This window comes from Stegostoma tigrinum, chromosome 19 (assembly GCF_030684315.1).
Source record: "Stegostoma tigrinum isolate sSteTig4 chromosome 19, sSteTig4.hap1, whole genome shotgun sequence".
In the NCBI taxonomy this organism is placed as follows: domain Eukaryota; kingdom Metazoa; phylum Chordata; class Chondrichthyes; order Orectolobiformes; family Stegostomatidae; genus Stegostoma; species Stegostoma tigrinum.
Genome location: NC_081372.1, coordinates 13,997,040 through 14,011,545, shown reverse-complemented (window position 1 = coordinate 14,011,545; position 14,506 = coordinate 13,997,040). Strand labels below are relative to the sequence as shown.

The 14,506-nt window shown below is 42.6% G+C and overlaps 1 protein-coding gene across 1 annotated transcript in view; it reads left to right on the top strand.

Annotated features, from left to right (window-relative positions):
• The window catches only part of LOC125461413 (1-phosphatidylinositol 4,5-bisphosphate phosphodiesterase gamma-1-like), a 172,360-nt gene that overhangs the window by 75,851 nt on the left and 82,003 nt on the right, over window positions 1-14,506 (top strand). The window contains exons 11-15 of the mRNA XM_048550162.2: window positions 2,427-2,512; window positions 5,334-5,454; window positions 9,454-9,622; window positions 11,289-11,408; window positions 13,508-13,609. Of these exons, the coding sequence (XP_048406119.2) occupies window positions 2,427-2,512; window positions 5,334-5,454; window positions 9,454-9,622; window positions 11,289-11,408; window positions 13,508-13,609 (598 nt within the window). The remainder of the gene's footprint in view (window positions 1-2,426; window positions 2,513-5,333; window positions 5,455-9,453; window positions 9,623-11,288; window positions 11,409-13,507; window positions 13,610-14,506) is intronic.

The window sequence follows — 14,506 nt, the reverse complement described above, 5'->3', positions numbered from 1 at the left end:
CTGTGCAATCATCACCGAACACCTCTGCTTTTGACCTTATGGCGGAGAGAACGGACTTGCTGAATTGCTCAAGACGGTTGAATCATCACCTGCAGTGATGTTCTGGGAGTAAGATAATTAACTTCAAATGACCACAGCCGTCTTCCTTTGTGCTAGGAATGACTCCAGGCTGCAGTTTCCACCCGAGTTCTGCTAGGGCTGCTTGATATTGCACTTGGTCAAATGCAACCTTGACATCAAGGGCAGTCATTTTCACCTCCCTTTTGGAACTCAGCTGTTTTGTCTCCATGCTTGGACCAAACTGTAGTGCAGTCAAGAGCTGAGTGGCCCCGGTGAAAGCTGAACTGAGCATCAGTGAGCAGGCTATTCCTGAAAGTTGTGAGGAGCATTCTGTATGAAACAAACCCCGCACCTGTTGCTGCCACTTTCAGTATTGCTGACAGAGAGAGTGCTGTAAACAGGAAGTTATGTGACATATCTGTGAGTGGAAAGGTGATATGAAGAAGCTCTTTGAACTGTACATCTGGAGCAGCAGAAGGGAAGGATGTTATTCTACCAAACAGCTTACACTGTAATGAGGTTCCTGTCACTTTTCAAGGTGTAAGAAATTATAGGAGTAGGCCATTTGACCCTTCAGATTATTCTGCTAGCAATAAGACCATGCTAGTCTTCCATCTCAACTACACCTTACCATCCTATCCTTATATCCTTTAATTTCCTCATTGACCAAAAATCTGATCTCCTTTTAAATTTACTCAACAACTGAGCAACTAAGGTCTGGAAACCAAGTGCTAGAAAGTGCGATTGGTGTGGATAGATTAGTGCAGATTCAGTAGATCTTCCATATTCCATAACTACTACTGCTTTCAACTCTATCCTTCCAAAGATGCTCCCTGTGTTTCTCCCTCATTTTCTGCTTCTCGTTTCAAATGCTGTTTTCAGTTGCTCTCCCAAATTCATATATTTTCCTTCTGGGAGAAAAAACCTGACAACAAGCTGTCACAGAGATAGTGGGAACTGCAGATGCTGGAGAATCTGAGATAACAAAGCGTGGCGCTGGATGAACACAGCAGGCCAAGCAGCATCTCAGGAGCATAAAAGCTGACGTTTCGGGCCTAGACCTTTCATCAGAAAAGGGTCTCTGCCCGAAGCATCAGCTCTTGTGCTCCTAAGATGCTGTTTGACCTGCTGTGTTCAACAAGCTGTCATATTTCACTGCCCATCTGTACCTGTGATTATTCATAACAGCATTATCGCCACATAGACTGGAGTGGTTCAAGAAGGCCGCTCACCACCCCCATCTCAGTGCAACTGGGAATGGGTGTGGGTAATAAATGCTGGCCATGCTAGTGTCACTCCCATCCTCCCAATCAAACAATTATATTTAGGCAAAGTGGCCTGAACAGCAGCGTCCTCAATGCCTTTTACCTTGACATTATTAGACAACATTCCACAAATAGGATTTAAAATGAATAAACTACAAGACAGCCCCACTTTATTCAACTTATAGATAGCATACAAATGCTTGAGAATTCAATAAACTCAACATAACAACCCAATTTTATTACAAAATACAAGGGATCGTAGACCTTTCAGTTCTAATCCATAAATGAAGGAGACCTGCATTTCATAGCATATTGTGATTGTTTATCTGCACATTCTTGTGCAATTCCTTTATTATTTTCTGTTTAATTTTATCTCTAATGGTCATCAAAAATGATGGATTATGATTAATAGTTTTATTTGTACTGTCATCACAATTCAGCACCGGACCCTGTAATTAATTTTCAATAAACCGATTATCTGTCTAAACAAATGATCTATATTAACAATGTAACACTACACTGCACTGAGACATTTCTGTGTGGTGCATGTGATGTGTTCTGACCAGCTGTATTCATGATCTAATGGTGTTTACAGTACAGGGTAGAATTTTGTCAGGGCAGTGATGAGAACAGGTAGTGATTATATTGTTGGTTATAGTAAGTAAAGTCACCATTGTTCCAGATGGCTGCCCATCGGTTAGCTCTGTTGGCGTCACAAACTAGCTGTCCGGCCAACAGAGCTAACCGATCCCCCTCCAACAGTAGCAGCTGAATGTTACTGACTGCATTGGTCCTGAATCCAGGTGCTGCAGCTGTTCCAAGATCGACCATATGGCTTTACGGCCAATGGTGATTTACTGTCACAATGTCCGAACTGGGTTGCAGGCACTCAACCTGGCAGAGCCATGGTCATGGACAGTTTCAGTCTCTGTGGATGCATGTGCTGCCCAAAAAAAAAGTTTTGAATTAATATGCTATTCTATATTGACAGTGTTGCTCAATAAATCCACTACTTGTGAAACAGTTACTCCTTTATGTCAACGGTGTTTCTGCTTGGCTGTCTGTGCAATGTGCCTGTAAGTCTTGCTATCTCTGTTGCAGCTATCTAACAGGGGATCAGTTCTCCAGCGAATCCTCACTGGAAGCCTATGCTCGCTGCCTAAGAATGGGATGCCGGTGTATTGAATGTAAGCAAATCAGTATGTTTTCCTGTGAGCTGTTACCCAGCAATGTGAACTATTGGGTAGATATCAGGTGCAGCACAGAGAGGGATGAGGGGATTGTAATGGTTGGGAACATTTTCTGTTCTGCTTGGAAATGTCAATCTGAACTCCACCTGAACCAACAGGTTGATATTACCATCCTAGTGCTGATGTGAAGGATCTTGAGCAGTTGTAATTGTTTTATAATGCAAATCTGCTTCCTGAAAACTTAAGAGTTCAGCCCGCCCTAATAGCACAAAGAAAATATCTTGGAGAGCAGACAGATTTTTCACAAATTTCTAATCAACCTGTTCAGAGATGTTATGACACTTCTTGAGCACATGGGATTTGGACCCATGGCCTCTGAGCTCTGAGGTACACTATTGCTGCTCCACAAGTATGAAGAACTAAAGTTTCTTTTACCACCATCGAATCACCCACATTTCTAATTAAAAGAACAATTTACACAGCCCATCAGGGGCAGTGCAACTACACCAAACGTGAGCGGGAAAGGTGAAGGAAGAGGGAGGGGACTAAATTAAAATGGAGTTGGATGGAAAAATAAGGCTGCATACCCCCTGCAGTGGCCACTTACCTCCTAAAGCTTTGAGGATATTAGTGGACACTACATGCTCCATCAGAGGATTCCTGGGCACAAATATAGCCTTGGATGAAGGGCATGCAGTCTGGAACTATGATGCCCTCCACAGCCCACTGCCTGGACCTGTTGATGGCTACTTTGGCCAGGCCCAGGAGCAGTCCCACAAGGAGATCCTCCAAAATGTGACACCCTATACCCGACCAAATAGCTGAAGTTGAAGTGCAGAGAACTCCACTCTTAAATACAAGTGTCTATTGAACATCAACAGCTCCAGAGTTGATTGAAAGCCGATCTGTCTGAGTCCTAATGTAACCTGCACTTCTAACTCTGGCATCAGACACTTGATTTCTGTGGCCTGGCCTCTTATCAAAGGGACATGTCTACAGTGAGTGGTGGCTGCCTGAATATTTCACAGTATTGGATCTAAAAAGCGGAATTAAAGAAAGACTTTTGTCGGAAACTCACAACTTAAAGTTATAAAAACAGAAAATGCTGCAAATACACAGCATATCAGCCAGTACTACTGGAGGTCATCAAACAGAGTTAATATTTCAAGTCACTCACCTTTAGACAGAACTATTTTTTGCCTCCTGGGGATACAGACTTACGCTCAGTTGCAGAGCTCTAGCCAGCACTTCATCAGAATAACTGTGTATGTTCTTTTATTTAAAGATTCATTTAAGGGTTGAGGGTGTTGCAGTCGAGGCTTGCATTTATTACTCATTCCAAGGGCAGTTTAAGAGTCCACCACACTGCTGAGACTCTGGAGTAATATGTAGGACAGATAGGATGGCATTTTCCTTCCCTAAAGGACATTAACAAACCAAATGGGCTTTTCCTAATAATTGATAATGGGATTCACAGTCATCATTAATTTCTTGATTCCAGATTTTTATTGAATTCAGATTCCACCATCTTCCATGATGGGATTTAAACCCCAGGTCCCCAGGACATTAGAGACAGTAAGAACTGCCAATGCTGGAGTCAGAGATAACACAGCGTGGAGCTGGAGGAACACAGCAGGCCAGGCAGCATCAGCGGAGCAGGAATGTTGACGTTTCAGGTCGGGACCCACTTTGCTGAAGAAAGGTCCTGATCCGAAATGTCACATTTCCTGCTCCTCTGATGCCAGCTGTGTTCCTCCAGCTCCACACTGTGTTATCCCCAGGACATTACCTGGGTCTCTAGTAAATAGCCTAGCAATTGGAGCACTAGGCCATTACCTCCCCACCTGCATGCAGCCTGAGTCAGCCATAAGACCGTGAGAAACAGGAACGGGAATAATCCACACGAGTCTGCTTTGCCTTTTGATAGGATCATTGCTGAGATGACATTTCTTACATCCACTTTCCTGCCCCGTCATCATAATCCTTGATTGCCCGACTAATCAAGAATCTTATCAACCTCAGCCTTAAATATACACAGGGACTATCTCCCCACAGCCGCCTGTGGCAACGAATCCAAAGACCTCTGAGAGACGAAACAAAGACAAAGTTGCTGGAAAAGCTCAGCAGGTTTGGCAGCTTCTGTGGAGGAGAAAACAGAGTTAACGTTTCGGGTCCGGTGACCCTTCCTCAGATGTTGCCAGACCTGCTGAGCTTTTCCAGCAACTTTGTTTTTGTTGCTAAGTTACAGCATCCGCAGTTCTTGTGGTTTTTATCTGAAAGAAGAAATCCCTCCTCATCACAGTCTTAAATTGATGCCCCTTTATTTTGACCCTGGAGGACAATGATTTGAGCCTGAACTGACCTCCCATTGATGGCCACAGTGTCGAATACGGGCCCCTCAGTAAAGGATCAGGAGCAACCTCGTCGCATCCTGCATTTCCCACTTCTGTCTGGATGTCTGTTGGTCCCAGCGTAGTGAACATCTGACAACAACAAAGCCCTGCCTCAATTGGTAACTGTGGCAAAATAGATGGATGATATGACTTGGGGAGCACATCTGAATATGGAGCTTTTGGATGAAGCATTGGACAGCATTTGCACCCCATTTGGAGTCAGAGTTGCAGGAGAGGTGGTAGTCATGTTAAAAGGGTTGTTATACTCAAAATAAACTGAAGATACCATTTAAAAAATGAGTAATTTAAGAGAGATATAGATGGGTAGTGATTAATGTGATCAACAGTGTGAATGAGTGAACTGAGCACAATTTGTTTGCATCGTATTTATAAAAATATTGAATCAATTACGACATTTCTTACAGTGGATTGCTGGGACGGACCTGAGGGAATGCCAGTTATTTACCATGGTCACACACTGACTTCAAAGATCAAGTTTAATGATGTTCTGACCACAATCAAGGAACATGCTTTTGTCACTTCAGAGTAAGTCTTTTTTGTTATCATGATAACCCCTGTGTGTTGTCCATTTTGAATTTAAGCAAAAGAACCCAAGCAGCAACATATTACATCAGCCAGTCTGTCCATTTGGAGAAAATGGTGTTCTGTTGCATTGTATGCACTGGTTAAAGCAGTAAAAACCTGACACCATTTTAAACCATTGCATTCCCTTTTCCTCTCTTCATGGTGATTTACTGTCATAGAATCGAAGTATGATTACAGAACAGAAAGAGGGTATTCAGCCAATTGCTTTGGTGAGCTCTCTGCAAGAGTAGCTCATATAGTCCCACTCCCCTCCCTTTCGCACTAGTCCCGGGGAGTTTTCCCCTTCAGATAATGTTTCAATTCTCTTTGAAAGCCACAATTGTCATTTCCAGTAAAGCCACTAAAGTAGCAAGCTTTGAAGATGATGTAGTCTGGAAATCAGAGCTGGATTGAACTGTGCAGTAATCTGCTCAGATGACACCTGGAGAATGCTAAGTCCCAGTCAGTGAGACACAATGGAGACTTTGAAGACCTGAATGGGATTCTTTATTGATTCTTTGTGGGGAAGTGGGCCTCATTGGTAAGGCCAGTATTGCTTTTCATCCTGAATTACTTTGGTTTGTTCAAGGAAATACCATTGCCAGGTAATTTCAGAGGGTGGCTAAAGGTAAACAACATTACTGTGGGTCTGGAGTCACACGTAGGCCAGACCAGCTAAGGACAATACATTTCCTTTACTAAAGTCATAGAATCCTTACAATGCAGAAAGAGGCTGTCCAGACTATCGCATCTGCACCAGCCTTCAGAAGGGCATCCAACCCAAACCCAGCCCTCTAACCCTGCATTTCTTATGGCTAATCCACCTAATCCACATGTCCCTGGACACTGCAGTTAATTTAACGTGGCCAATGCTAACCTGCACATCTTTGAACTGTAGTAGGAAACTCTAGCACCCAGCAGAAACCCACACAGACACAAGGGGAACATGCAATCTCCACACGGATTGTCACCCAAGTCTGGAATCAAACCTAAGTCCCTGGTGCTGTGAGGCAGCAGTGCTAACCACTAAGCTGCCATGTCATCCGAAGGGAATCAGCAAACTGGAAAAGTTTTTGTGACAATTGACGATATTTTCTCGATGCAATTATTAGGACTAGCATTATATTTCAGGTTTATTGATTAAATTTAAAATTCCACCAACTGGCAAGGTTTCAAACCCATGGCGCAAGAGAATTACCTGGGTCCTGAGACTACTAGCTTAGTGACTTTACCGCTATACCACTATCAGTTCCACAGACCAGTCTGAGTGGTGACCCAATAAAGGGCATAAACGTTATGGAAGAGTTTGATTTAGAATTGTGTTCTCACTCATGGGGAAGCTCAAAAACCAGAGGCCACAAGTGATAAGATAGCCACGAATGTGCCCAGTATATAATTCAGGAGTGAAAACCTGAGTAGTTTCAATATGGAACTCACTACCACAAGGAGCAATTAAGGTGAATAGAATAGATACATTTAAGTTTAAAGTTAAACAAACACCTGAGTAAGAAAGCAATTGCTGATGAAGAAGGACAGATGACGGTTTGTGTAGAATTGTAACACCAGTATGAACCATTAGGGCTGAATGGTCTTTTCTAAGTTGTACACTCTGTGTAAATTGATGTCAGATGGATGCCCAACTTGAAGATAGGCTTAATGTAGAAAAAGTGGGGAATCCTGAACTGTTAAGTCTAGTTGTCTAAGAAGAGTTTGGATGTTAGCATTTAAGAAAATAAAAGCACTGAAACGATAGATGTCAACAAATATTTTAAGCAGAGGACAATGGCCACAGATTAAAAAGGGATACCTATGGCTAATACTGGAATATTTGTTGACGCAACATAGAGAGATTTACACTAGGCCTAGGAAGTTTCAGCACCCTGGGGTGGGCTGGTAGGAGTTGGGGTGCATAATATTGGGCACCAGGCTTTCGATGCCATGTAGCTGCCTATACTCTCATCTGCAATTTTACCACAGGTGTGAGAGTCATCAGGTAGTCCACTCACCTTTGAACTAATTGGGTTCATAAACAGCTAATTCATGGCCATGTACTAGTCTCCTTCAACCATCACACTGGGATTTTATCCACTGTAGGGGCAACCACCAGCAAGTTTCAGGCCTGTCAGATGAAAATCCCATCTGAAGTGCCACCCAGTCCCTCTTCTTCCTCACTGTGATTCTGGTGAGACCCAGACTCACTTCAGTCTCCAGTTTACATTACTGAACACCTTCCCTGGTGATTGTTGCAGAACCAGCAAAGGCACTGCTCCTTGTGATGCTTCTGGGACAAGGCAGCTGCCAGAAACTTGGTGGAGGCCGGGGTGGGGCTGCCTCAGGTGGACTTGGCTCTGAATGTTATTCTGGATAGTAAAGCAGGCAGCTCATGCTCAGATTAAAATTCAGTTCCGGCAGTGAGCTTGTATTTAGAGGATTAGACAACAATCGTAATTGCTTGACTCCAACAACGTGTTTTAGCTGACTATTATTTCCTATATCATAAGAAGCTGGACGTAATATTGTGGTTTTAGGGAATTCAGCAGATAATTGTTACAGCTAATAATTGTATACAAACTTTACATTCTTGGGCACCTAAGTGTCTGGGCTAACATTATGCTATTAGATTAAAAAGAGCAGTATACTTCCGGTAGAATTTCATGCTTCAATCATAGAGTTTTATAGTGCAGAAACAGACCCTCCGGTCCAACTCTCCCATGCCGACCAGAAATCCTGAATTAATCTAGTCCCATTTGACATACATCTCTCCAAACCCTTCCTATTCCTGTACCCATCCAAATGCCTTTTAAATGTTGTATTGTACTAGCCTCCACCACTTCCTCTGGCAGCTCATTCCATACTATACCACTCTCTGCATGAAAAAGTTGCCCCTTAGCTCCCTTTCAAATCCTCCCCCTTGCACCTTAAATCTATGCTCTCTATTTTTGATCTCCTCCACCCTGGGAAAAAGAACTTGACTATTTGCCCTATCCATGTCCTTTATGATTTTGTAAACCTCCAAAAGGTCACCCCTGTCTCCAACGCTCCAGAGAAAATAGCCCCAGCCTGTCCCGAAAGCTCAGACCCTCCAAACTTGCCAACATCCCTGTAAATCTTTTCAGAACCCCTTCAATATTTAACAATATCTTACATAGCAGGGAGACCAGAACTGAATGCAGCATTCCAAAAGTGGCCTAACCAATGTCCTGTGCAGCTGCAGCATGGCCTCCCATCTCCTAGACTCGTTGCACTGACCAATAAATGCAGCGGTATCAAACCCCTTCTTCAACACCACACGGCATCCCAAATCCCATGAGCTTGGGATAAGACAGAGTCTGAGACCTTTATACCCTCAGGTCCCATGTAATCATGCTGTGGTGACATCATGAGCTTGTCTCTTGAAAGTATATTGACTTCGTGACTATAAGATGTAAAAGAAACAATCGTGAAATCACTTAGCATTCAGTTGGATGCAGCGATGGAGAGACTTTCTGGATGGACGAGGATGATGTGTCACATAGTTTTACTCCCCCGTGTTGTGAAAAGTATGTATAGAGAAGCATTAGTCAAAGCCTTGACACTAATGAGCATTTACTGCACTCCGGCAAAAGAGATAAATGGCACAAAAAGATTGCGTACATTTGTTAAAAAAACTAGTTCGACATTATGTCCAGCTAAAGTTCCTTGGCTTGCTTTAAAGACCAGCTAAACATGTGTAGATCAGATTTTACAGTTGGGTCATAGTTTGACATAGTTTGGCTGATGTGTTGCGTATGTTGGATAGATGAGTTTAGCAGCTATGTTTAAACAGCTCGGGAAAAACATGAGCAGTTGCAGGAGTGTGAAATTTAGCTTAGGATAAGGCAGCATTCACTGATCTGAGCTGGCTAGAGATGTTGCAGTCTACCTGAGTTCATGTATGCCAGCATTTTGAAATTTACCCTAGTGCTGTGGATTGTTTGGCAGGTTTCCTGTTATTCTGTCCATTGAAGATCACTGTAGTATTGTTCAACAACGAAATATGGCTAATGTCTTCAAGAAGGTTTTTGCTGATATGCTGCTGACCAAACCAGTTGATATCACTGCAGACGGGCTTCCCTCACCGAGTCAATTGAGGAGAAAATTCCTGATTAAGGTCAGTCATTGCCATTATTGGCAGCTCCTTGATTTGCTTAATGTTCTCTAGAAAGAAGAAACAGTTTTTTAAATCTTACTCTTTCCCCCAGCTAGGATATGTCAAACTGGCTGATACTTCATATTTATAATATTGTTGGGGCATTTAGATTTGAAAGTACTGGGTGTTTTAATATAGGATAGCAATTTATTGTCACGTGTATTTTTACAAAATTTATAAGCCACCATACCATGGTGCCTAAATTAGTTGCAGAAGTCATAAATAAGAAGGCAAGAAAGTACACGTTCATCATAGTTCAATTAACGGCTCCTGGGTTTGGGATACGCTGGAAGATTGAGCTGAAACCATTGTGCAGGGCTGGGCCCAGTCCGCACCGGGATGAGATCTCCACCCTGGGACGAGATCTCCACCCTGGAACTAGACCTGCACTCTGGGCCGCTGGAAGACCCAGAGCAGCCTCCAAAGCAAGGATGAGATCTCCATGCCAGGACTAGACCTTCACAATCTCGACAAGACCGCCACACCAGACCAAGACCGCCCTTCCCTTGACAAGACTGCCACATCGGTAAACTTTCCCGCCAGGCGCCAGGCCTATACAGCCATTCAGGGCCACTGGAAGCAGCCTTTTTGCTAGGCCTGGGCAGGGAGAAGTTATTACAAGGAGGTCAGGTACCATAATAAATGGAAACATTAAAAAAAAGAGTACAGAAAGAAAAATTAAGAGAAGCAGACGGTCTATATGAGCTCCAATGCTGAGGACCTCACACGTTGTGCTTCTACTCTGCTGCCATCTTGGACGTAAGTTCAGGAGGATGTACAGCCCTGAAATCTGGTGCTGCTTTTAGTACTTTCAGACAACTCAATTGTTATTTAAACTTTGGGCAAATATATCTGTGATGCCCACATCCAGTGAACAAATAAAAAATGTCTGTTGCTATTACCACTTTGCAACAATGTGTTTAACAGCTCAGACTGCTCTCTATAGATATAACTTAAGTTTTGATCAAGTTGAAGATTGCAGAAGGAAATGCCTCTTGAATGATGAGTTCTGAGGTCGCTGAAGCCTGGGTTGTCCACAGAACATGCTATCTCTACATTAATGTGTATGCAAGAATTGCAGATGCTGGAGTCAGAGATAACACAGTGTGGAGTTGGAGGAGCACAGCAGGCCAGGCAGTATCAGAGGAGCAGGAATGTTGATTTTTCAGGTAGGGACCCTTCTTCAGCAAATGAAGAAGTGAAGTTGAAGCTGTGCGAGGTTAGTGAACGTTGCTAATTGTTTAAGAGCCCAGAAGTGGAGAAGATCATTGCAGCATGAAGGTCGGGGTCTGGACTTTGGTAAAATTGCAGAGAGCAAGCTGAAGATTGGGAACTGTAGCATAGTGATTTGGTTGCTAAGTTAGTTAAGAGGACTGGACAAATTAGCAAGAAACATAAGATTAAGAACAAATAACGTGGAAATTTAAATTTAATTCAACAAATCTTAGGTTTGGGATTAGTTATGGGGGTGGACTCCACTTTCTCAGCACTGTAAAGGAGTTTGGATTTTACAAACTGATGTAATGTAATAAGGGGCTATAGTGGACATGGTGGCTGGGAATTTGGCTAATTGGGATCCTGGAGGGAATGTTTCCCAGTTCATTCCTCATCTCTTCCTTCTTTGCAGCACAAGAAGCTGGCTGAGGGCAGTGCTTATGAGGAAGTCTCAACTTCTACCTACTCTGAGAACGACATCAGTAACTCAATAAAGAATGGAATCTTGTACCTCGAAGATCCAATCAATCACGTAGGTGCCAGAAATGGCTTTGAACTCCAGCCTTAGCTGGTTGTTCAAGCTGCAGATTCTGATCCTGCGTCAGCTGCAACACTCGTTCATTTTTAAGTTTGCCGTCGCTAGTTCCTCATTTTCTTTTTGGTTCACATCGCTCCCTGCTTTGCTGAAGCTGGTGACTCAATTTCATAGGCAGTAGCTTTCTGGTATCTCAGTCAAGAGCCTTGTAGTAACTACTTGCTGGCTCTTCGACTATGATGACCTTCACATGTAATCGTAGTCTTGGTTGTTCACTCCTGCTCTTCCAGTAGCTAGCAACCAGATTAGGAATTCTAAGGTCATTTAAGCCAGGAATTCAAAGTGCCCTTATTCTAATCTGTAAGACTGAATGCCACAGCTTACATTATTTTCACCCATTGGATGTAGTGAGCACACCAGCTACTCCCGCAAGTCAGTTTGTCCGAATTGTACAGATATCCCACTCTGAAACATGGCCTCCAAGGTCTAAATCTCAGGACTACATTATGGATAAGACGCTCAATGGGGGCCTCTTTTCAAAGATTCTGTGTAAAGATTATTTCCAGTAAATGCTGAAGAAATTTGTTAATGCGGACAAACAGATCTCCTTTAACAATGTCTTGAACTTGCTTCCTCAGTTCAGCCATAATAATGGTGCACAGTAGTCTCACTGCAAATGATTTGGATCAAAGCTGGTGATTGACTTGACTCTTCATATCAGCCAAAATAAATTCAATAGAAATGCATTCTACTTGAATACAATTAAAAATAGAAATCGTAAGCATATGGACTTGAAGCAATATATTAGGCTGCTTTTATTTCTGTGTTAACATCTGATAATAAGATGATAATTGAACCAGATGAATGTATAAATTTAATTTATGTACATTATACAAGAAATTGTTTCACAAAGTTTACATTCCCTCTGAATAAATGTCCTTTTGAAAGCAAATGCCTGTTCATAACCCTCACCTGAAAAAATGACAATATGTCCATGAAAACTTCTGGTTTGGAAATTAGACTGTAGGAGACTGAAGATGTGTACACTGCTGTTCTGTTCTACTTGTACATTCAAAGGAAAGATTAGTGTTTTAAATATGATCAATAACCTCATTAGAAAATATTAACTTTGCCGCAATGGAATGCAATCTATGGTAGATAAAACACAAAACATACAGTTAACTTGACTGTTGTAGATCAAGATTGATACTCTAGCGCACCATGATTTATTTTGGAACATCAAGATGGATCTAATTTGTCTTTGCTGTATTGGTCAAAATATACGTGAAACTTTTTCCAAACAAGTTCTGTTAGTGCACAGTCGTTCCCAACCTTTCAGTATCAAGGCACGTTTCAAGGAGACAAACAGCTCGATGGCACACCCAGTTCTTTAAGCATAGACGATAGCTCATTGACATCACATTTACTTACATCTACTGTGTGTTGCAGCCTTACTAGGGAGGTTTGCAGCAGAGTGTATACAAACTCAAGAAAGCACTGCTTCCTGAAAATTTCACAGCACACACCAGTTAAAATCACTGCATTGTCACATTATAGCAAGGTCCCAGTGTGAATGTTTCACTGCACTAGGAAGCACATTGGATGTAAAAACCAAAATGTTTCGTAATCGTTGCAGTCCTCTGCCCTTCCAATCCACCCAGTATTCTCAAAGTATGTGTAGAGATATTCCTCTGGTTATTCCCCCAGGCTGTTAGAACGATTAGCTGCTGCTCCTGTTATGGCAGTACAGCATGGTACATTGAGTGCGACGGGTCTGTTGACATGTTTGTGAGTTACACAATTTAGGCTTTGTTTGGCAGTAAGGGGCATTATGGGACATGTGAAACGGGTCACGTTTCTGGAAAACAAGTCATTGAGGCAGGGTGATTGAGGTTGCATGCCCAGTCCACCTGTCTCTACAGGCTCAGAATTAACTCCATAAAATATTGTTTGTATAAGGAATATATAAAACATAGAACATTCTGTTAGCTTTTCGTATAGCCCAGGCCTGTTCCTTAACTAGGTGTTGCTAGTAATGAGTTCCTTGTGATGTACTCACCACTTGGCATCTTGTTTCTTTCCTGTGGATTTTCTAGGAATGGAATCCACACTACTTTGTCCTCACGAGTAGCAAGATTTACTATTCAGAGGAGAGATCAGGGAATCAAGCCAACGAAGACGAGGAAGAACAGAGGGAGGTGAGTGAATAAGCACCAAGCAGCTTACTGTTTTACACAGGACTACATAACATTGTAGTAAATACACCCTCAAAGTCTGAACATGATATGTGCAGCCATAAGGGAGTGCAAGATAAGTTGAAGAAAGAATGTGGAAGAACAGATCCTAGATGGACCCACAAACAAAAGGTTTAATTCTTTCTTTGTTATCATTCCATTTGCAAGTCTAGTCTCATAGACTCAAAGACAATTACAGTACAGCGGGAGACCATTTGGCCCATATAGAGCTGTCAATAAAAACATCACTTCACTAATCCCATTCTTCAGCTCGTGACCCATAGCCCTGGAGGCTACAGCAATGCAAACTGCTTAAGTGTTTCTGACTTAACCACTCATACAGGCAGTGAGTTTCAGACTGCCTGCTGGGTGAAAACAATTCTCCTCAACTCTGCTGTTACCTTCTGCCGCTTACATTAAATCTACGTCCCCTGACTATCGACCCCCACACCCCCCGCCTCTATGAATGGGAAAAATGTGTCTTTCTATTCACTTTATCAATACACTTCATAAGCTTATAGATCTCTATCAGGTCCCCTCTCAATTTTTGCTACACCAAGAAAAACAGCCCCAGCCTATTCAATCTTTCCTCAGAGTTCTGACCCTCCAGCCCAAGCGGCAGCCTTTCTGGTCCAATCACATCCATAATGTGACCAGAACTGCATGCTGTACTCAATTTGCAGCCTAACCAGTGTGTCAAACAGTCCCTGCAGAACCACCTTGCTGTATTATTCTGGGCTTCAGCTAATAAAGGTAAATATCCCGTGTGTCTTCTTCACCACCTTTATCTACCTGCCCTGCTACCTTTAGGGAATCTGTAGATGTACACACCAAGGTTCCTGTGATCTTTAATGCTTCCCA